Raw genomic sequence first — 25058 nt, 5'->3', positions numbered from 1 at the left:
CTTCTTTATACCATAAGCATTTTTCTTCTTGAAGCCATCTGTTTTAGAAAAGATTGTAAGCATTGCAGAAGGTTTAACTTAACCAAATTCAACAATCTTACCAAAGTCTGACAATTTTCTATATGGCTGTCTTAATGCTTCATGTGTGTCCTTTATTGATATTTTAAATCGGAGAAATGTAGTTTCCCTTGTGTAGTCTTATAGTAGAAAAGATTCTTGCTTTTAATTCGTTATTATCATATCGTTGAAATTAAACCTTCAAGCTCTGTGTTGGGTTCAAGTTCTGGAACTGCTTGTGATATTTCACAATCTAGAAGCAGCCAAATCTATGAACATGGCTTCACTAGGAGAAACAAGACCTTGCCGTTCCCATATCCTAAAAGTTTCTTGGTCAGGTGGAGAAAGATCATCCTCATCTTCTTCAAGGACAGTGTTACTATCCATGGAAGCAGATGGTTGGGGCACAAATACATGGGTTGCAGGTCCAGAGATGGACACATCGCAGTTGTCCTCAACTAGTGCATCGTCGCTGTCCATAGAAGCTGTACGCCAGCCAGAAACGCGAGGCAAATCTGAGGTCTCATGGTTATGGCCCGTGGGGGTAATCATGAGCTCTGGTATATGATCGGTGGGTGTAGCATTATGTATGAATCTATCAGGCAAGATGTGGTGCAGATGATGGTGGTGAACATGGTGATGATGATCGGAAGTGCGTTCCGGTAGAGATGCAGTATCACTAAAAGATGAATGTGGACTAACTTGTGTGAGGTCACTGTCTCTGTGGGAAGGTGAATACGAGGGCACGATTGATGGTGTAGATGGTCTGACTTGAAGTGGTATGACTTGACACGAAAGTCTATCTTGGCCTTCGACTAAACTACGTTTGCCTAAAGTTGAACCATGAATGCTATCCGGTGTCGTGTACTTCACTTGCTCTTTGCCACCCATGAATGAGCTCAACGTTCGAGGCCAAGAGTTTTGCTTTTCTAAATCGGGTGGTGAATCTGGTTTAATGTGCCCAAAGACATTTGTTGTCTTTGAAGCAAAGGCTTTCCGGTCAAGTGTGCTGGCAGCAATGACACTGCGGCGTTCTGCTTCATCGTCGATGTAACCAATGGATGATCCGTATGAACTTCGACTTTTAGGCTCTGTGGGAAGCGAGGCTAATTGGTCGTCTTTGTTTTCTTCATCATTTAATTTACCACGAAAAGAACGATTGTCGTCATCATCAGCAGCTTCAACTACCACCGAAGGATTCAATCCGAATGTATAGTGGCTGCTTGTTACTTCTGGTCCCATATATTCACCACTTGTTTTCGATTGGTCTTGGGATGATTCAGAATTGGATCTGAAAAGAGCATAAATTAGTTTGCAAAGAACATTGACTTAAAACTAAACAAAATAGAAAGGATGGGTCAAGTTAAAATAAAAATTGCCCAACGTTTTAATTTCTCTTCGATTAAAATAAAGTTAATATTTTTCCTTCTTTACATGTACACCATTTCATTCTTTAAAGAGTAGAAATTTTTTTTTAACACGTGTGGAGATTAAAAGTTGAATACTTAAAAACTTAATTCTTAGACATTGCATTTTTCAGAGGTAGTTTTTCTAGGGTACAACATCCCCTCTTTCATATTGGTTAAAGTTTTCATTCATATAAAATGATTTTCACGTAGCTTAGTTTACAACAGCAACTGAAGCGAACGAAGTTTGAGTAAAACTAAAATAGTCATAGAATAGTTTGCGTTCCCACTAGGAAGCGGGAATGCACGATTCCTCCAATATTTTCCAAATTCCTTCCCCCTTCTCATTTGCAGACCATGATCACAAAAGCCCCGCCTATTATTGGGTCATGGTAAAAAATCTCACCTTGGATATTTCCCTAGAGGGAAGAATAAATTTAATTGGCTAAATTAGTTTCTGAACAAACTGTATTTCAACAACATTTTGTGGACAAGCTATTGTTTATACAACAGTAAGTGAACGAATTTCATTTAGTTTACAATATTTTGTGCACAAATTGTGATGGTTATATAATATACATGGTATATCATTCTCAATTCAATAGATTTCCAAGCATGAATTAGTTTCTTTTTGTTATGAATAATTCAAATTATAATTGGTAAAATTCTCATCAACCCATTTTCAACTTTCACACTGAAGGAACATGTTTTATGTTGTTTTATTTCTGACTCAACGTAACGAAATCAGATTTTCCATGCATGATGTTTCTTTTTTGTAATATAAATGAAATGCGTAAAGTTATCATCAGTATGTTGTAAATGTTGAAAGAAAAGATATATTGTTCATCATGCTTAGTTAAAAAAAAAAAAAAAAACATTTTAATGTTTCTAGAATATATAAATTGAAAAGGTTTGAAGTCTTTTGCGGAGAGATTGGAGAATTTGTGATTCTTTTAACTTTTTACCTTTAAACAAATGCATAATTTTCAAGAAAACGTTATCAAAATATGTAATTTTATTCAGGAAAATTGTTAAAATAAATTGGGTATAAAGCAAAATAAACCGATTATCTCCAATTACATTAGATATGATCAGGTGTTGGCATCTTTTAAGTAAAATTGGGTTAAACATCATATCAGATATAAAAAGTAATGGATTGTTTGCAACTTTTTGCCATGTATTTTGAACTTTTTGGCTCAGAAATGTGACGCAGGCGAGAAGAAAGGCAATTGAGCACTTGGTGAGAGTGTCTTTCAACTATTGAATTACCATACTTGTTGCACTGCGTTCACGGGAAAGATAGACTAGATGTTAACAAAAATTATAAACAAAAAATTTACTTTGTTGCTGCCAGTCACGTGTTTGGCATAAAAAATAACAAATCGACGTAAAGCAGATGGTAAATACTGAATTTTGAACATTAAGTTGCGATCTTAAATCAGAGCAAAGGCAAAACCACATGCAATACCAACGGCCATTGCTATCAAATCCAGAGGTTACAGTTTTTTCCTTGTTACAGGCTCATCAGCCTGGAAAAGTAAATAAATTAGCTGGAAGCACATGTCACCTCATTGAAGCTGAGAGTGCCAACAAACTGGCTGATAAAGTGAATTTATCTCACCACGGAGAGTCCACAGTCACGGCGCGGTTCAACTCGTAAATTGAAGGCAAAACTTGGGTATTAAGCAATAAATTACCGTCCTTAAGTCAGGGCTAAGGCAGAACTACATGCAACATACCAACAGCCCGCTTATTACATCCACAGGCTGCAGTTGCGTTATTTTTATGTACTCAGCAGTCTGGAATAGTGAATAAATGATTAAAAGAGTACCATGGCTACAAACTCTCGCTGGCGAGATAAATTTATTTTATTTACCAGTATGTTGGCACTCCCAGCTTCAATGAGATGGCGTCTACCTCCAGCTCGGTTATTCACTATTTTAGACTGATGAGTCCATAACAAAGACGAAACTGCTGTCTCTGGATGTGATAATCAGGCTGTTGGTATTTTTCATGTAGTTCTGGATTATCCCTGGGTGGTACTTTACTGCTTAATACCCAAGCTTTGCCTGCAACTTACGAGTTGAACTCCATCATGGCTGCCAAATCTCGCCGATGAGATAAGTTTAGTTTATCTCCTTGTTTGTTGTTACCCTCAGCTTCAGTGACATGATATCTGCCTCCAGCTCGGATATTCACTATTTTAGACTGATGAGTCCATAGCAGTGGGAAAACTGCAGTCTCTGAATGTGATAACCGGACTGTCGGTACCTTGCTTGTAAAAATTGGATTACTATACTATATTCCAGACAAAACGAGCCTGGAACAAGGACATGCTCGGCTAGGGGGGGGGGGGGGGTCAGAAGCGACACCTGATGGCCCGGGCCATTTTTGAAATGAATGGTGAAATATATGAAGGGCCGTAGGGGTAAACAATATGGAGGTGGGCCCGTAAAGGTCATTTGTGACGGGCCCCAAAATTTCTGTGCACGCCCCAGTCAGGTAGTAGCAAACCTTCAGGCCAATTTTTTTGATTTCGGTTTTCTTTTCGGTGAACAGAGTGCAATTTAAATGCTTACAACAAAAACAATTTACAAATGAGAAAGAATCGAATATGAATATTACGTCATACCGGCTGATGCTCCGATTCTTTGACGGCCTCCTTGACTTGTCCTCTTTACTGGTATTACTCTTTAAAGTATTTCCACTATTGCTGAAAGTGAGAAGTTGTGCCGAACCCCTTGTGACAGTGGCATAATCCAAGCCCATGCTCGATGGAGCTTTGACGACATCGTCGCAGTAGGCAGCATCCCCACAATCGTCTTTGACAATAGATGTTGTCACATCCATGGGTGCTTTCTCCTGCCCCCAGAAGGTATTGGTATTGAAAGGAGCATTTGTAACATCCTGGCTGCCCAGTCGAGTGGTCGTCGAATGTCCATTCTGCTTGTTGTGACCGGAGTTCGAGTTTCCGGACCAACTGCCAGGAGGCACCATGCCCCGGTATTTCTTGAAAGTACCAGTTTTAAGCAGTTGGTACCTTTAAAGAATTTAAAAGCATTAAAATTAGACAAGAATAAGTTACCCTATTAACTTATAATCAAAGCGATGTTGAAATAAAATCTGGGAAGTTAAAGCGCAGGTTCTGCAAGTTTTTCCCTTTTCATTTTATTTGTATTTTTGTCATCTATTGCAGTTTAGCTTTATTGCACAAACTTGCTTATTTGATTTCCAATAAAAATAAATCACGAATAAAATGCTCTTTATCCAAAAGTTTCTAATTGTTAGTATGGAATCTGAAACGCGCTACTTTTCAAGCATGTCAAAATCTCATTTCCGCAGATACTGCGTTATGCCTTCCCACGGCAGTACACAAGACAGTACTGTGCGATATTAAATTAGGATACTGAATAAAATGACGATAAAAAATTAACTTCAACGCACTGAATCAAAATATATTAATACATTGAAACCTGTGTAAGTTGACCACCTGCGGTGCACTACTTTAGTGGTCAACTTCAACAGGTGGTCAACTTACAGAGGTTGATTTATATGATAAGGGCTAATTCCGTGCCTGAAAAAAGCGATCAACTTAGACAGGTGGTCAACTTACAAGGATGGTCAACTTCACAGGTTTTACTGAATTAAACAATATTTAATTAAAGAAAAGTAAAATCTAGTATATATCAAAAAGAAATAAATTTTAACAGTGCTGTATTTAGGAAAAAATGTTTTAGGGGAACGGATCTTTTTACAATGTAGATAATCGATATTATGGATGACAGATTTGTTAGCCAAAAAAGATCAAGATTAGTTACTCAGCTTTAATTTTAAAAGCAGAATTTTTTTTTAAAATGGAATTTAAGATGAACTTAAATCAAATTAGCATTATGTTTAAAGAAACATACCAATTAATTTGGAGAACGTGTGTTCCCCTACACCACCCCCTCCCTAACTACAGTAGTGGCATTAATCAGAAAGTTTAACAAAAGGAAGAATCTTGAAAAGGAAAGTTACTGTCCAACCACAGATTGTATGGAATTTTCAAAACTCCAGATAAGACGAATCTATCTGAATGTGGGGGAAAAGTAAAAATTTTTGATGCCGGTATTCCGCTCATTTGAATGAGACTCTGCTTCTGTAAAAGCTGGCATCACTAAAAAAAGAATAGATTCGTCCATTTCCGACTGTAAAGCGGATGTTTGTCTTTCCATACAATCCGTGGTCAGACAGTAATATATTTTTGTGAGTTACAAAGGAGATTAGAAGGTAATAAACAAAGATGAAAATGTTGAGCTATTAATGAAATAGATAAACTTAATTTTAACTGTAAAATTTTTAAAAGTATATTTTGTCTCATCAATATTAAAATTTTAAATAAAATGAGACTTTAACGCTTTGAGCGAGGTTTTGTGTTTGTTAAAATGTCCAGATTTCTAAATTTTGTTAAGCTTCGAAAACGCAAGACATTTTTGAATTTTTAATTTAAGGTTCGGGTTGCGAATTAACATTATTGAAGAGGAAGGAAATGCTTAATTACACACACACACACACACACACTTATATATTTATAAAATCACTCGCTTGCTCAGAATTTCAATTCAAAGTGAAAACTTTTAACTCTTTTGACAACCTCTAAATAATGAAAAAATATCAAAAAGCAATATTTTGATTTAGCAATATTTTGACTAAAAGGTTTTTAAAGTTGTGATTACGTAATGACCTATAAATATTTTTAATGATATTTTTAATTAATATTTTTATTATTTCTTTTGGAAATTTTGTATAGGATAATTGAAAGAGAAATGAAAACTAGACGCATTGTTTTTTAGAATATAATTTCAGTTCTCTTCGATCCTTTTCAAATGTAGTAGAGAAATATTTTACGTTGGTTAATCTTTTCAGGTCTACATAAGTCTTCTTATGAACAAAAGCAAAATATTATAACACAACCACTTCGTTTGATAATAATTAACGTTGTCCTTTGCAGAAAAATGCGACAACTTTTTATTAACGTGAGCATTAATACAAGGAAAGTATTAAGAAAAGACTAAGGTGTTTAGTCAAACTTTTAGTGGAAACACAATCCTTTTCTAATTTAAAATTTCCTAAAATCGCTCAAATAAGAATAGAAAAAAAAAACCACCAGAGAAAAGTTAAATAAAAAAAATAAAAACATTGGAGCAATTTTATCTTAGCATTTTTAAATTTCAAAGTCATTTATTTTTTTTGTAGCTGTAGATTAAAGAGAGATGCGTCTCTTTTTGTTATTTAAGATTAAATGATAAGAAAGTACTGAAATCTTGCATTCAACTCCTCGTTTTAAATCTATTATCATGTTTTAGCCTTCTTCATAGTCATGTCTTCAAAACGAACACAAAATTTAATTTCTCTATTCTCGTTTGCTATGTCTTTACTCAACATAGTCATTACATTACGTAGTCTCAACTATGTCATTACTCAACGTACAACAACTAATCTTAATCTTTAATCGTCCTAACAAAAATTAATCTTAATACTTAAATATCATTTTTCTTGAAAAAACTGAACGTGAGGCCCGACACAAAAACGAACACAAAATTTAATTTGTCTATTCTCGTTTGCTATGTCTTTACTCAACATAGTCATTACATTACGTAGTCTCAACTATGTCATTACTCAACGTACAACAACTAATCTTAATCTTTAATCGTCCTAACAAAAATTAATCTTAATACTTAAATATCATTTTTCTTGAAAAAACTGAACGTGAGGCCCAAAAAGGTTTCCAATTTGTATGTCCACGTAGGTGTGCAGACACATATGCCTTTATAATTAAAAAAAATAACATCGCTAAGTAACTAAAAATTAATACTTAAGAAAAAATATATATATATATATATATATATATATATATATATATATATATATATATATATATATATATATATATATATATATATATATATATATATATATATATATATATATATATATATATAAGTTTTAAAAATCGAAATATTTTTAAACATTTTTTTTTTATAATTAAAAGTAAGACTACTATGCTGATTTTTAAGAGTACATACCAAGCACTTTTAGCCTCAGGATACTGAAGACATCTGACGAGAAAAATTAAAAATCCTTGCAAGGAGTTGGAAATACAGAAAATATACTGAAACACCAATCTAGCTTCACCCACTGCAAAAGCTCCAAAAACCCATGACACTCCAAGTAAAACCTAGGGGAAAAACCTCAAGATGAAAGTACCATATTTACAAAAAATTACTAAAGCAAAATGCTTTTGAAAATATAAATCAATATTGCACTTTATGTCATCGATCTAAACTTCTAATTTTCAAATCGTATTTAAATCTCAAAAGACTGTTACAGGTGTGTCCCTCGTATAGCACGGTTAATTCGTTCCGTGTACTATCGAAACCGTGTTGCACGAGACATTTTAAAAATAAAATTTTTACTTATCTGTAATACTAATTATGTATGTGCATGAGAAAAATCAGGTTATATATATAAGATGTATCGTGTTATATCGAAACCTTGTTCCCCGTGTTATATCGAAAACGTGTTATACGAGAATTAGAAATAATGTAAATCAAGGGATGTGTACCGTGATATATCGAAACCAAGTTTCATAAAAAAAAGTAAAAACTTATTAGAGTTATCAACGATTAACAGAATGTATTTAAAAAAATGAAATTCCATCTTTTATAAATAAAGCTTTTGAGTTATATCAAAACCATGAAGTATTAAAATCAAGTTTCGTACCGTGTAATATCGAAACCGTGTTATAATAATCGCAAATTTGTTACCGTGTAATATCGAAACCGTGTTGTAAAAGTACCGTGTTATACGAGGGACACATGTATATTATACCAATATTGAAATTTGTGAACGTAAAAGAACAAAAATCAAAGAACAAAAGAATATGTTGTTGACTTGCGGATACAAATTACTTAACATTTTTTTAAACTTTTTTGAAAGTATAGATAGAATGTGAGTGAAAATTTTTCGTCGTATTTAAAAAATAAGAATCATACTTGGACGTTATTTATTCTTTTCGGTTCTTTTCGTCAATAAAAAATACACTTTAACTCATCAATTAAGCCTAAGAATAATAAATACCGTGATAACATAACAATAATATTTCTCAGCTATGCACTGACGAAGGGGGACGAATGCACTCGAAACCGGTTTGCCTATTTTATTTATTTATTTAATTTATGTGCGGCCACGTTGCATTTATTTTAAAATTTTAACGTAATAAAATATCTGCACGCAAGAGAAAGTTAGTTTCTCTCTCTTTTCTTTTTAAACATTAGAACTTTATCCATTGATAGCACGAATGGTTGCTTCATTGGGATTGGGGGAGAAAAAACAATATATGCAAAACATTCCGAACTGTTCCATCGACACAGTACCGGCGCATAATGTGCACTGATTACTGCAAACTAGATGGAATTTATTAAAAGTTTTTTTTAAAACTAAATTTCTAAGTTAGGGTACTAGCACAGAGAATGGGATAGTTTTTATTTTTGCTAACAATAAACATGATTAAGATTGAAGTAGGAATACTGAGCGCAGAATTAAATTGAGAATTATCGGATGAGGATCATTTGATGGTACAAGCTTAAACCAATAAATTTATCTATTCTTTTCCAATTAAAGTAGGATAAGGTATGCTTACTCGGGATAATTCCAAATATAAGGTAGCACAAAAATAGCTCCAGAAATCAACTATTTTATTTTAAAAATCAAGTGTTTGCATTGTTAGGGGCTTCGGTACAAGGTATGCGCGAAAGGTTAAATTGCAAAACTATGTACTTTTTGTTCAAAAAATTTTAATGCTGCAAATTTATAATTTTCACTGTGTTTTCAAGAGATATCGAAAGGTCTACTGACAAGCTTTTAAAGCAATTCTGTTTATTTCCCAAATTGTTAAATTTTAACCAATATTAACTTTTTTAAATGAAACAACAGACCGTTTTTGACCATAAAACATCTGTTTAGGAAAAGGTTTGAATTCTAAAGTAAAACTATCATTTCAGTTTAATTATAAACATTTAAAACAAGGTGATGAAAATTTCAAAGTTTTACGTGAAGTAGATTTCTAGTAAATAGAATGTGAATTTTAAAAATTAAAGTTTTGAGAAAATCGCATTTGAAACTAAAATAGTCCGTGCGTTTTAATACATTTGTTCCCCATTAATATTTAAATTTAGGTTCTTAGAACTATAAATTTGGTGCCGTTTAAAAACACTTTATTTGAATTTTTTGAACATATAAAAACTAAAAAAACAGTTTTCAAAGGTTTTACCGTAGTAACTTCCCTTAAACCAAGTCGTATTTGCTTACCATGACAGTAAAAGCCCCTTTCACTTGCGCAGTCGTGACTAAAAACTTTTCTTTCTTGCTGCACTGGGGAGGCTTCTTTGCGGACACGTTTCTTGGCGTGAACAGGACTCGCGTTACCATCAGGAATACGGTTAGGTTCACGAACAGAATGAGGCACGAAGGACCCAGAAAGCTGATGTAATACACATATGGATTGGCAGCAGACAGCATGCAACTGGGGAAAAATGTTAAGTTGTTGAACTTTTTGATAAAATATCAGCGAATTATTTATAGTATTAAAATACTAGAAAATTGCCCGTCATACTGCTGATTATATTCAGTGCCGCCGAGAGCCAAGGCGGAGTCCCTTGTGACTGTGGTTGCAGCCCGTATAAAACTTTAAAAAATTATGCTGCTTGGACTCCAAACCGGGACTCATCAAGGTTTGGCCTAATGGGCCTCTAGTTTCCCATTAGGCTGACATGGCCTCTTTTCTCACTATATTGCCAAACATACCAGGTTAACAGGTACATAGTAGCAATGAACATATGACTAATTAGTTGCATAGGATTCGTATTTTGCAGTTTATTTGAATGTACATTCGTTACTTGGCTAGTATAGAAAATTCACAAAGAAGGAAATATTTGATAGTTGAAATTGTAACTTTAAATCTAGTGGATGAACCCTAAACTCCAGTAGATAGCGTTGATTGTTGACCCCTTTTTCGTTTCTTCATTCCCCTGAAATCGCACGGTTTTTCCAGTAAAACAGTTAAGATACCGGATCCAGTTCAGCCTCGTCAAAATAAAGCATTTTCCTGCATGTCAAACATTTCAAAAAAATATCATCAAATTATCATGTGATGGCGCGAGTTTCATTGTTGGCGACGTCCCCGTTACTCGATCAGTGAATTCTCTATAAGAGGACTTTTATATTTCTGGGAGAGCACTTCCCCCATTGTTTTACACTATATCAAGAAGGGATAAACAATGTAGTCGGTGCATCCCCAGAAATTTAAATATATTAATGATACTTCATAAGTATACCTAAGTTCATTTTCACTCATAATTATATCTGGGAATGTAAGTTGAATAATACGGAAAGGCTCTTTAATGAAAATATGCGATGCGATTCTGGCTATGAAACATGCGATGCTTCCAAAAAATTGTAAAACAATTTTACAAAGTGAAAACGCTTGCGTACTTGTGGTTTGTGAGTTGTGTACTCTCGCCTTATGCCAAAAAATTAAGTGAAAAAATTGTAAAACAAACAACCGGAAAAAAGATTTGTTTTGATGATTTTTAAAATATTTTTGCGGGGAATTCCCCTATGGACTTAATCCAACTTGTCCCAAATGTCTATGCTTTTGAACTTTGCACCTATCTTGCCTCTAATATAGAGGCTAAACGAAGGAAATTGGATTAGTTGACTTAATCCAACTTGTCTCAAATGTCTATGCTTTTGAACTTTGCACCTATCTAGCCTCTAAGAAGAGTGTTAATGGCTAATATAATGCTCCCTTTCCCTCGAAATAAAAATATTTTCTATAAAATTGTCGAAAATTAAAAAACAAATTGGGAACGCCATTTCTAAAACGTGGAGAGTGATCTGGGAAAACGTTGGTCATATTTGGATTGAGTGGGTCATTTTACATAAGAATCAGCAAAAATTATGTCAGAAGCGTTTAAAAGAGGTTTTTTTTTCCTGCATTGCGTAATTTCAGATATTTTTAAATGATTCTATATATGCTGGTTGATGCCTAATTAGCAATGTAAAGGCGCTTTAAATTCACAGCATAGCTTTCTATTCCTCGTGCACTTAAAAAACTGCCCTTTTTTCCCTCTCTCTCTCCCCTTCCCCTATTCTTTCCTTTCTGTGTTCCTTTTTTTTTTTTTTTTTTTTTTTGCATTATTTCAAAAGTGGTTTATGAACTTAAACACACATCATACAGCAAGGACATTAATACTTCCCTACATTTATGTTTTCCTATCTTATTGAAAAATTGACGAAAAAGGTTATGTTCAACAATATTATTTTAAAAAGTTCGGGAGATTTTAATATTAATATGTGGAAGGGTTTTAACTAACTCTCTTTTAAATTTTTAACTTTGAAATGCATGTATGTTTTCAATTTCGATTTAGTTTTATGTATATTAAGCACGCTGCATGTGTCTCAGATTGAAACAAAGGAGAAAAAATATAATGCAATAAAAGTGCTCTTTTCGCATACCAATGCAAAAGGATGCATTCTTAAAGTAATTTAAAACCTTTTTCAAAAATTTTAACAATTTCATTTTCTTAATGTGAAACTAAATTATTTTCTTGAATATATTATATTTCTTTTATGTTTTAACCTAGCTATCGCAATTAAAACAAAAATTTCGGAACAGTAACATTTCAGATTTGGCGAAATAAGAATCTAAAAATGTAGAAAATTTTCAGTCATACCCTAGTGCCTTGTTTTCAAATATTTTTATATATTTTTCGTTCAGTGGAAAAGAAGCAGTTATTTAGCTGAAACAGAGGTTTGGGAAAGAACACAAACGTAGAATAATGCTGCCATCTATTGGACAGTTCTGTAACTGATCTGGTGCTGCCATCTAGTTTTCTTCAGCAAGATCAAGGTGGTATTATTAAAAGAGCATGTTTGCATTTGTATTTTAAAAAGAATGACGGAATTTTCCAAATCGTTTTTTTTAAACTTAATATCCATAGAGTTTTACATTTGTTCATTTTATTTTGAAACATTTGAAACCTTTCAATTTAAAAATTTGAACTACTTTTTAGTAGCTAGTTTAATATTAAATTTATTATTCTCAAACTGCGTTTAAAGTTGAGTTTTCCATAATTAATGAAATTTATTTTGCATAATCAGTTTTGGAACAGAAAAACATTTTGATATAGTAAAATATTTCAAGTTGTAAATATTTCTACTTACTATTCATTTTGATTGTAATAAACCTCCCAATCCATCAGTACAGTAATACCAACAATTATGAATGGAATACCTAGAAATAAAAAGACATTATGAAACATACAACTCATTTTTGAAGGGTAATTTCTGTAAATCTCTGCACTTTTAGCGACAATACTGTAAACGCACACTGATTTTTTTTTTTTTTTTTAAATCCATCAAATCAAATACCACAATCGAATGAATGTGCGTATAAAAATGCGCATCATAAGTTGTGTTATATTTAAATTTAAGGCACTCTAAAACTATGATTAAATAACTGTTTACTAACAAAAAAGCCTATCTTAAATGCAAATTTACAAAGAAAACTTCTCAATTTCATGGCAAGTCATGTCTAATTAAAATCAAATTCTGTCAACTGTATACTCCACGAATACGAAACTAAATATTTGAATTGATGCAAAATCAAAATATTTTTTGAATTCTATTTTCATTTTAATGTAATAAAGATTTATGATTCGAAATAACTTGTAGATAACTAATATTTTATGCAAACGAAAAACAAAATCAAACAACGAAAACAATAGGCTAAAATTGGAAGTTTGCTTTTTCTTCACTTGCAAAAGCATTTGTATGAGAAAAAACAGACCATTTAATGTTATTAAATTGTATAAAAATTCTCTTCCTTTGCTAAATGAAAATGCTTGGATAAAGGTTTCACCCTCGTGAATTTTCAGCCGAAAATTAGTTTCAATTGATATTGATGCAAGCATCCTATTCTGTGCTTCAGGTAAGGCAACTTGCATTCAATAAATATGGAATATTGAAATAGAAAATGTCAATTATTCAAACTGTAAGAAGAATGTACTGAAAGTTAAACCTTGAGGGGAGAAACATTAATACTATGTGAAAAACAAAGAAAATTTTGATGAAATAATTTTCTGAATAATTATTGCTCAAAATATGATGGATATATTATGCCTCCTCAACTTTTATAAAAATTCTTTTCCATTAAAAAATATTTTAAGAAAAATAAAAAAAAATAAAGTAAACAAATAAATAACCAGAAGGACTCCAACCTTCAGCTACTTATAGCTTGCCAATCTCAGAGAATTATTACGCATTGCAACATTTTTCATTCACTCACCAACCAGTTAAAGTTTCTACTAGCAAGTACTCTACACGTACTTTAAAAGTTATTTTGCCAATCTCAGAAATTTATTACCTATCGTAACTTGTTTCATTCACCAATCACTTTGAAGTCTCTACTCCATTCTATACGCACTTTAAACGTTATTTTGTGGAGCAATTTTAGTCGACATAAGTTGATGACAATTACCAGAATAGCATATATTTAACGAATGAAATTTGTTTTGCAACGTATTTCAAAGTCGTGACACACTATTGGGTAGTCTCTTTGTAGAGTATCTCGCTGATAAGTGCTTCTAAATATGTATTAATGACTTAAATCTATGTGTCAATGAATCTGATTTGAAAGTTAGTCGGAAAGAAACAATGGATATTGAATATGATTTTTTTAACGGAAACGTAGCGGTATAAAAAGAGCTATTGATGGATCTATTATTACCATGTGCAATCTTTAGTGATACCTTTCATGCAAAAGCTTCTTTAAAGGAACACTAAGCCCCTTGCTTATTTAAAGGAACACTAAGCCCCTTGCTTATTTAAAGGAACACTAAGCTTTAAAAAGTGAACAATCGGCAATTGAGCTTGGCTGTTAAACAAGCGGCGAATAAAGCCTGGTTCTGATAAAAAGATGCTTGACTTTGGACGAGCTCATTTATGTAAAGGTTGAAAGAGGAGAAAAAAGTAGATTTTTCAACGTCAATAATCACAATCGGTAACCCCAACCGGCTTTTCTCACCCCTATTTTTACAAATGAAAAATTTTAATGTTCAGCCAATCGGGAGACAACTTGTCAGAGCTAGACTATGAAAAAACGGCTTCATTATGAAAATTATTATTATTATTTTTTAAAGTTATACATAACGTAGTATACATATTCATTAAGTGCATTTTTGTAAGCTCTGACCTATTAAATTGTGTATGTTGAAGCCAGGAGCTGGTACAAGTGATGGGCATGGGGGTCATGACCCTCCTATAAATCGTCAACAATTTTATCCATGCATTCATAACGTAATCATAACTTAATAGTTGCATACAAGATGGAAAAATGCTAGTCTGTATCCGTCCCTGGTTGAAGCTTCATCATTTATGTTTTTTGACAACATTGAATGCTATTATGCACATATTTTGGTGATTTCTGTCCAATATTTTGGTGGTAAAAAATGAGTTATTGTTCATTATTGCAATACTTATCTACCGAATTATTTTTACATTCAATTCTTCATGTCCATATTAGAACTTTTGCTAAAAATTGCGCAAATTTCAGTAAATTAAGCGTCAGCAGTTCAGGATATTTGAGTTAGCTTAGGCATTAAAATTAATATACTATTTTTTGGGGAAAATCATATTTTGACTTGAGTAAGGAATAATGAATACTCACCCCAAGCTAATATAGCTCTTTTCAGCATAAAATGAGACTCCGAAGATGCAAATACATGCACCAGTAGTTGGTACATATTGACGGCTTCGACGCACATCCAGGCCAGCGTCGAAAGCAGGAAATAATGGACGAGTACAGCCACAGAGACGCAGACGTCGACGCCGCCTAGGGCTCGTCCTCGTTGTGAACCAATCACAAACACGAGATTCATCAGCAGCATCGAGATGCATAGATGGAGAAGTATTTGTCCCGGGTGGTCTCGATTCAGACACCTAAAAATTAAATTGGACACGATGGATTATTTGTGAATAGCACGAAAAGAAACTAAGAAAAATTCGAAGTTATTTTACTTTTAAAGTTTTACCGTACAAAACTTTGCGCATATTAAACTACGGTTCCTTCCATATGATGCTAAAAGCAAGCATTTACTAAGAAGCATACCAATATTGGTAATTATTGGTTTGTATTTGGCTAATAAGAATTAAATAAATTTCGTTACAATTTCGTAATTCTAAGTCAAACCGTTTCATTTTTTACGATAACTCTAATGAAATACAACATTTGTAGATCATATCTGATTATTTATTCTTCTTTTGTAAAAATGTTTTGACTAATAAATATATCACATATTGAAATAGGTTATGTAAGTATTCAAAATATTTTTCCTATTAACGAATTTGTTTTCGTACCGACTGATAGATGGCAGCACCACAAATTCAACTAGATTTCAATTTTTTTCCCACACGTTGTTGTTTTCCACCAACTGGTTCTAGAAGATAAGGTAGCTGATACATTTTATAACGGGAAAGAGCGAATAAATTCATCGAGCTTATTCATCCATATTTTTCCCAAAGAAAGTAATTTTTTGTAAATCTTTTCATTAAGTGAGTTAGTATTTTTGGATAGTTAAAAAAAAGGCCAAACAAATTCATTCAATAAAACAAAAAATAGTAAAAATAAATAAATAAAGAAATAAAAAATAAAATAAAATAAATAAAATAAATAATAAATAAATAAAAATAAATAATTAAATAAAGAAAATGAAATGAAATAATTCTATTTAGTTGTAAGTGTTATTAAACTGAATGTTCTTGAACTAAACATATGTGCACAGTGACAAAAGTTTTGGATTTTTCAGCAGAAAATTAATTTTTTTTGACTTAGTCATTTCAAAGCAGCTATTTCGGAGCAGCTTCAAAATTGACTACAATAAAAAGTAGCTAGACTCGGTTCAAAGAACTTTCGTCAAATCACACAACTCAATAATTTTATACACTTCAAATGTGTCTAGTTATTTCATGATATACTTAATCCCTAGCTGAACCCGTACAGAACTTTTTCTCTTTATTATGCCTGAACTCTACTGCGTATTATAAGGACTACGAGTTTTAGTGCACAGTTCCCATCTTCCTGCGCAACCACCGCAGTTGCAAACATAATTGTGATGCAAACGAGTCTAGCAGACGATATATATATATAATTGGGTTGTTCCCTATTTTTCAAAAATATTTTTTTTTGAAAGAGCATGGTCAAAAACATAGGTTAAGTTACTTTTTTTTTCTTAATTTTGACTTATTTTCTCTCTTAAAAAATAATCTTAAAAGATATTCAGCAGTTGTTTTCGTTGCTGACGTCACAAGTGAGCAAATCGCTAGGGTTCCTAGAATAAAGCTTCAGGACACTCAAACTTCGTTAAATGAATATTTTTTTGTAGCTTACAAGGTGGAAAAATCATTAAAAGGCGATCTCTTGCCAGAAAAGACAACCACGCGCTCCGATTAAAATGGCTTTCATCACTTATGACGTCACACGTTGAAACATTTTGCTAAAAAAAATCAGACATTTAAAAAAAATAATAATAATTCAAAATTAATGGCTGAGAAAATAAAAGGATTTTTTGGGCCCATGTTTTTTTTTTTTTTTTTTGCTTATTCTACCACTGACTAAAAGTAGTATTTTTGACTGAAGGAAACAACCTCATTATATTGCAGGGCATAGAACCGCCAAATAGTTTACATTGCTCTTTTTTTTAGTTTTTAAGTTTTTTTCATTAATAAGGAATTTTTTTTGTCTTGCTTCGAAGTGTATGTTATCTAAACGTTCTTTGAAAGAAAAAAAAAAAAAACAAACAAACAAAATAATAATAAAAAAATATTAATAATAATAAGGGATGATATCGCCAAATAAGTAGTTTTTATATATCTTTGACCAAACATGGGTTAAAATAAATAATGTGAAAAACAGCCATAAAGATTTGAAATAAGCCACGACGCGACGTAGCTTTAACTGAAAATAACTTGACATAATGGGACTGTTTCCTTCAGTCAAAACTACTACTTTTAGTCACTGAAGTTGATAGACTAAGCAAAAAAGTAATAATAATACATAAATAACATGGAGCAAGAAAAAAATTTCATTTCCCAACGCTTAATTTTTTATTAATTTTTCTAAATGTCCGATCTTGAAAAAAGCGAGGTCTTTATGACGTCACAAATGATGTACTTTGGTTCAAGTTATTTAAAAAATTGTTAGATCCCGTGTTTTTAAGCATGCTTTTTCAGAAAACAATGCTTTTAAAATGGAAAAGACGCCATTATTTTGTTTTAAATGGCTTAACCCAGTGGTTGGAAAAACTGCATTTCTTTTGTAGCGAACTACAACTACAACTACTTTGTTACAAATGTAGTTAACTACAGCTACAACTACTTTTTTCAAAATGTAGTAACTACAAACTACTTTTGAAATGTAGTCGCTACTTTCCAAAAAAATAAGCAAATAAAAAGCATACACAATAGGCTGTCCCTCAAAAAATGAAAGTCAATTTTTCAAGTCGCATACACTCTTGCGTCAAAACAATCGTGAAAATAAGTTTCATACAATTTGCACAAGGGCAACCCGTGCCGACTTGCACCTGAAAGTGTAAAACAATACTTGTATGCTAGGCCAAATCGCAAAAAAAAAAAAAAAAAAAAAAAGTTTTTTAGAAACTCAAAATTTCTGTTGGGAAACGTTGCCCCTGTACACAACACCCCACATGTACCACAAGAACATTTATTCAAATTAAAAAACATTTAAATATGCCACACTTGACCTAAAATTTATAATTTTATTTAAAAAATTGATTTTTTTTCAGTTATCTTTTAAAAAGTTACATATAAATTTAAATAGAATATCAAGTTCAAAAATTAATAACGAATACATTTACAGATCAACGATTACAAACGAATAAAAAAAAATAATATATTTTAAATGAAAAATTTAACTCAACCTGGAAAAAAAACCAGATCTTTGAGTACTATGTGGGAGACTTAAAAATTGCAGAAAAACAAACATTTCTATTTAACGCTAATTACCTACTTTTCTACTTTACTGTTTATATTTTTTAGCTTGAAAATTTCGTAAAATCTTACATTTCTGAAAATATGTATCAAAAACTTAATTTTTTGAAGAAAATTATAAATGTTAGGCACGTGTGGGATATCTAAATGGTTTTTAATTTGAATAAATGTTTTTGTGGTGCATATGTGGGTATAGGAGGAACGTTTCATCAACAGAAATTTTGAGTTTCTAAAAAAACATTTTATTTCAATTTGGCCTAGCATTACACAGATGCTGATTCACACTTTCAGACATAATCGGCACTTGCTGCCGTTGCTCAAATTACATGATTTTTTTTTGGATGTAAAAGGATAAAATATAAGAGAGTGTGCGACTTGAAAAATGAACTTTCGATTTTTTTTTTGGGGGGGGGGGGGATCCTGATACACACACACACACACACCGTAAGTGAATTGAACAAAAAAGATTGATAAATTAGCTCATCAGAAGACATTAAGAAAAATGTCCGTTATCATACTCTCACACACTGTAATGCTCGTATTTATTGTAAGTCATCCAGAACAGTATTTAGAATGAATTAATAATGAATTATTAATGAACAGTAACATTTCAAGTACAGTCGACTCCCTATACAGCGCGATCCGACTTACGCGAAAGGGCTATAACGCGAGTTTAGCCCGTTTAAAGAATTTTAGAGCTAACGCGAATTTCTCGTCGACAACACGATTTTTTTTTGGAAGGAAGTATCGGGTATCGGCTTCGTTATTGGCTACTAAATATTGATTTCGCGAATGTTATTACATCCCTTTAGCATCACTGACGACAGCGAAAGTTCTCACACCAAACTACTCTACGTATCGCATTGTTATTGCTCAAATAACCACTCGGCATTTTTCTTTTCTTTCTTTTTTTTTTCATTCTAATTATTAAAGTTGATGAAATAGAATGACGCCTTCGTTGCGCTGTTTCAACCAAAGTTTGAAGATAGGAAGAACAAGTTCCTGCCAAAAAAAAAACGGTTAAGATTCTAGATATGCTTGAACAACTACAAAACGTCGACGGTAGCACGAAAATAAATATGAGTGAATCTTTCATAAGTACAATTAAAAATCAAAACATCAGAACTTAGACTTCAGAACTTAGTTTCAGTATTGAATTGCAGAGTAGTGTCTAAGCAAAGTAAATATGTTTTATGAAAATGAAAGCTGCTCTTGTACTGTGGATTAAAGAGTTCAGGAAAAGAGGGTGTTCTCATAAAATGGAAACGTTATAAAAGACAAGGCGAAGCAACCGTATTTAAAAATTTATTGAAAAAGAAAGGAGCATAAATCATCACTATCTTTATTTTTCAACTCATGAATATTATTACTGTATCTATTGTTCAGTGTTATAGTGCAGCATTTTATTATTACTACTTACTGTGCGTGCCGTGTTGTTTTATTTTATGTCTTTCCCTCCCATTGAGTATTCATTTTGTGCAACTTTAAGTATTTTATGTTGAATAAAATGACTTTTTTTTTTTTTTTAAAACAGTAAAAGTTCAGTTCTTTGTGTAAGAAACTAATGTATAGTTGAGGAATACTTTAAAGCAGTTTAAGGGGGTGTTTCACAGTGTCTAAAAGAATTTGTTGTGTTTATAAAAAAATTGTAGACGTAACATTTCTCTACAACGCGAAATTTCAACTTACGCGAGGAGTCTTGGAACGCATCCCTCGCGTAAGTCGGGACTCGACTGTAGCTTCTTTTTATTTGGTAATTACTGTCAAAAATTTAAGCCTGCTAAAATATTTTTGTTTTTTAATCTTCGGTCAGTTCATATAAAATTCACCAAATTTTCAATTGGCGAAATCACCGATATCTTTATTTTCGCGAAAATACGTGTTTTTTGCAATATGAATATTGGTGAAATATGAAAATTACAACGGCAAAAAAACTAATGGCGTCAAACAGATAGAACGTATGGCGTCAAAATGAAATGCCTGAGGTCAGCTCGTATTTTTATGAGTCTTATTTCTCATTGCATCCGCTGATGTACTTGTGTAAAATTTGAGCCAATCAAATTCGTTTGAACCTTTTTTTTTCGTTTTCAGTTTATTTAAAAGTAGTTTCCAGAAATCGCTACAAACTACTATTTTTTGTAGTTAACTACTCACTAGTTTGCAGTGCGCTACACTACAAACTACTCAAAAATGTAGCTACTACAGTAGCGTCGCTACTTGTAGCGCGCTACTTCCAACCACTGGCTTAACCTAGTTTCTGGCGGATTAGTTTTCGATATAATGGAATTTATAAGTCTTGTTTAATGAATTGGTAAATTTTAAAGTTAAATATTTCATTTTCAGCTTTAGCAATATTGTTTTTGACCCCATTTGATGAGCTGATAAGAGCTTGTTTTCAATTATTTTGCTGAATTTGGCGAAATTTTTTGAAAACGTGCCAAATGCTCCACGTTATGGTAACTATTGCACGTATAGTGGTGATGTCATAGGTTGCCAGGAATACCTAGAAAAAAAAAAACACATGATTGCATAATACAAAGATTTTTTTTATTATGTAAGTGTTAATCTACACATATTTTGCTTTTAAGCGCCATACATTGTGTGATAATGTATTTTAAAATGATTTTGAACGTCAGTTTTTAATTAACGGAAAATATTTTGTCTTTTAATTTCCTGTAAGTATTATATATCGCTAAATTATTGATCAGCTATTTAGCAATAAAAAATAATAAATAATAAAAATAATAAAAATAAATAAATAAATATTTAATAATATTAAAAACAATTAACAATAAATTTACACGCTGAGTATTTACACATTTTTTTAATACTTACAATATTCTAAACTAATAATAATATTACGGAGAGCGACTATGGGAACTGTTCACTTGTGCCCCCAGATGTTGTGTTCACAAGTGCCCCATCATCTACTTTAGGGCTAACTCGCAAAAATGAAGAATTTTTAATTTAGTAAAAAAATTAGACATTGTCATAAATTTACTTGAATGTTCATACAATGGTTCGTAATACTTTGATTTAGATTAGTAATTAGTTTTGAAAAAACTTTCACGTGAAGAAGACAGATATAAAATTTTTTTAACATCTGCTAAAACAAAGAAGTTGTCACTACTGAAACATAAAATGGCCCATTGCTCTAAATGTTTGTCCAAAAGGTACAACTAGTACTGTCATTATTTGAGAAATTTTCCAGATTGTTGAAGTGAAGTGATCATAGTAAAACATACCATATTCACATCTGGTCCGTGCTCACAAGGGCCCCTTTTCCCCCTATATATTTATGTATATTGATAAAGTATCCATAACAAGTAGAGTAAAGTAAAAATCCTCCTCCCTCCGAATACAAAAAACAAAGAAAATTTAAATACTCGTGACAATTCGAAAAAAACGCAATTCTAACTTTCCCCGAAGGAATGTAGTTTTATTCAAATATGCATTATTACTGGAACAAATTGAAAAATTTCCTCCCCCCTCCCCTCCATAGTATCTGACTAGGCTGACATGACCTCTCGTCTTCTCCTAAAGAAAATAATGCCTACAATTTAATTAAAAATACTCCTCTTCATCAAAAAATAAATTAATGAAAAAAAAATAAATAAATAAATTTCGCACTAAACTTCAAGAAAATTACCCCCCCCCCCCCCAAGCATGATATTTCAAACTTTTCTAGAAGAGCACGCGCAAAAGGCATACAGTCAATGTATGTTGTGTCGAAAACGGCAAAAATTAAGTTCATATTTATAGAAATACAGTTACTTTCCGAAGGCGGGAGAGGGGGCATGCCTCTCTTGACCCTCTTAAATCTCGAAATCTCGGACTTGTCCCCCTCCCCCCAAAGGAAAAGAAATAACTATAAGAAGAGTGTATAGCTCTGGAAAAAACAATTGTATACTCTATAAGTCGATGTATTGCTGAATTTTTAACCCGATTCACGTGTAAAAACTATCGATACTCGTCAAATGAGGTATATAGTAGGGTGGGCCAAAAAAGGATATTTTCGAGAAGCTATTTCAAATAGCAAAAAAAAATTGTATATTGCCATCCTAAACATGGAGAAATTATTCAAATCATTAATATTTATGTTCAAATCGCGCATTACAGCAAAATTTGAAAAAAAAAAAAAAAAGGTAAAAAATGGTTTATTTTCAAATATTTTTATAAAAATCAAAATGTTCAAAACTTTTGTTCTAATCCCATTTAAATGCCTCCTTTTAATACTATTTTTATTTATCTTTGAAAACATTTGCATTACTTTACAGTTTTTAGTTCGCACATAAGCTGCAAAGTTATGTGAAATCAATCAAAATTCGACGTTTATAGCTTATTTTGTATATTGCACTATTCTTTTAGATCCCAGTTATGTATTTTTTACAGTAAATGTGCGCTATATAGCTATTTGCTGGAACTGCAATTATATTGCGTTGCATTGTTGTTGTTGTCTTGTACCAGCTAGGCTAACAATTCGGGGCTTACTTTTCCAACTGTACCGTAATTTGGTGTGAAGTCCGACTTCCACAGTACACACATGCCATAGGAACCCGTTTATAGGGTAAGCAACCATTCACATCATAACAACACATTCACACAAAGGAAAGACAAGGACAGGAGAGATAAAGTACATCCATGTCCGAGCCGGGATTCGAACCCGGGGCCACCTCATCGCAGTCAGATTGCATTGCATTAACAATCCAGAACCCACCCCAAGTAGGTGGTTGCATTTTGTGTTCCCCCCTGCAATTCCAAAGAAAACTGGACTTATTGACAATACTTATACATTTGTAAAGTAACTTTCATAATAACTATTTGGGTTTAAACAAGTTACTACGTTTAGATCAAGGTGAGAAGTTGAACTCCCGACTCAGTTTTGGCACTGATGTTTGAAAAGTATAAAGGTTTTCATATAGAACCATCTCTTGCGTCTTAGTACCTCAAATGAATTTCTGCAGATTCACTGAACAGTTCCACAATCCATTCCACTTCCCGTGTGTGACATGCGAATTTTAAGAATACATACTTAAGCAAATGTATAGTTTCTACTTTCTAGAAAGGATAAAATATTCTTGTTTTTCACATCCTAACTGGAGCAGAGGAAGTAAACACGTTGACCTGTCAACTAACTGCTGTAGTTCGAAGCTTCAAATCTTAATTTCAAGGAATTATCTTATAGCTATAGAAGTGCTTCTTGATTGGTAGTCTTTTGCGTTGCATTGATACCATACTGCAACCCAAATCCTTTACATTTCGCCTTTAGTGCATTGCCATAACCGATAACAACTTCTCAAAAATAACAAATTAAGCATTTCTTTGAACCCACGATGTTTGGAAGATTATCACGCATCTGACTTGTAGATTTTGTTACTTTAAATAAGTGTACAGGTCCATGCTTCATGGAAGTTTGTCCTTTTCTTTAAAATTTTAATTATATATCAAACCAGAGAAGCATAATTTTTAAAGATATTCTTTAAGAGTGCCTTTATTCCACTAGTAGTTAAGTTTAAGTATTATACAGCTCCAGCACTCCATTAGCACACTTTAACGAAAGCTAATGTCTAAAACGTCTTAGTTTTGTGGAACGAGATCTAAGTCATATTTTCCTTTCTGTAATTATTACATTAACAATATGCATCAAATACTTTTGCTCGCTTTTTAAGTCACTTTGTAAAACTTCGATTTCTTCCAACCGAGTTCTTTCTAAGTTAATAATATTTACTTCTACAAACAAGTCCAACTTCAAACCTTGATCGAAATGTAGAAACTTGTTTAAAACCAAATAGTTATTAGGTTACTTTACAAATGTATTAGTCTTGTTAATAACCATTCTTCTTGGGTATGGCAAGGTGGAACACAAAGTGCAACCACCAACCTGGGGTGGGTTCTGGTTTGCTAGTGCAACATAATATAATTGCAGTTACAGAAAAAAACTGTATAGTGCACATTTACTGTAAAAAATATTCATAACTGGGATCTGAAAGAAGAAATACTGCAATATACAAAGTAAGCTAAATATGTAGGTCGATTTTTGATTGAATTCACGTAAATTTGCGGCCTATGCGCGTACTAAAAACTATAAAGGAATATAAATATTTTCAAAGATATATTAAAAGACTATTAAAAGGAAGTATTTAAACGGGATTGGACCAAAAATTTTGAACTTTTGAATTTTTATAAAATTATTTGAAAATGTACCATTATTTGCCTTTTTCTTCAAACTTTGCTGCCAATACGCGATCTGAAGACATAAATATTATTTTTTTAAAATTAATTTTCCCATGTTTAGGATGGCAATACATCATTTTTTTTGGTATTAGAAGTTGCTCATCAAAAATTTCCTTTTTTCGGCTTACCCTAGTATACTTGTGAATTATATATAACTTAAAATCACTAAAAAAAATATTAAAAGCATTTAATTGTCAAAAAAGCCATCAAATAAATATCGCTCAACTCCTATTCGTACGAGGATTCCGTGTGTGT

The 25058-nt window shown here is 32.3% G+C and overlaps 1 protein-coding gene across 1 annotated transcript in view; it reads right to left on the bottom strand.

Annotated features, from left to right (window-relative positions):
* Nucleotides 1-303: 303 nt before the first annotated feature.
* The window catches only part of LOC129230455 (uncharacterized), a 192830-nt gene continuing 168075 nt past the window's right edge, over nucleotides 304-25058 (bottom strand). Inside the window, exons 15-20 of the mRNA XM_054864853.1 lie at nucleotides 15232-15503; nucleotides 12729-12798; nucleotides 9813-10026; nucleotides 7529-7680; nucleotides 4096-4503; nucleotides 304-1348 (exon numbers count right to left, since the gene is read on the bottom strand). Coding sequence (XP_054720828.1) covers nucleotides 304-1348; nucleotides 4096-4503; nucleotides 7529-7680; nucleotides 9813-10026; nucleotides 12729-12798; nucleotides 15232-15503 — 2161 coding nt within the window. The remainder of the gene's footprint in view (nucleotides 1349-4095; nucleotides 4504-7528; nucleotides 7681-9812; nucleotides 10027-12728; nucleotides 12799-15231; nucleotides 15504-25058) is intronic.

The sequence above is a fragment of the Uloborus diversus genome, chromosome 9 (assembly GCF_026930045.1).
Source record: "Uloborus diversus isolate 005 chromosome 9, Udiv.v.3.1, whole genome shotgun sequence".
Taxonomy (NCBI): Eukaryota; Metazoa; Arthropoda; class Arachnida; order Araneae; family Uloboridae; genus Uloborus; species Uloborus diversus.
This window is presented reverse-complemented; position numbering and strand designations above follow the sequence as displayed.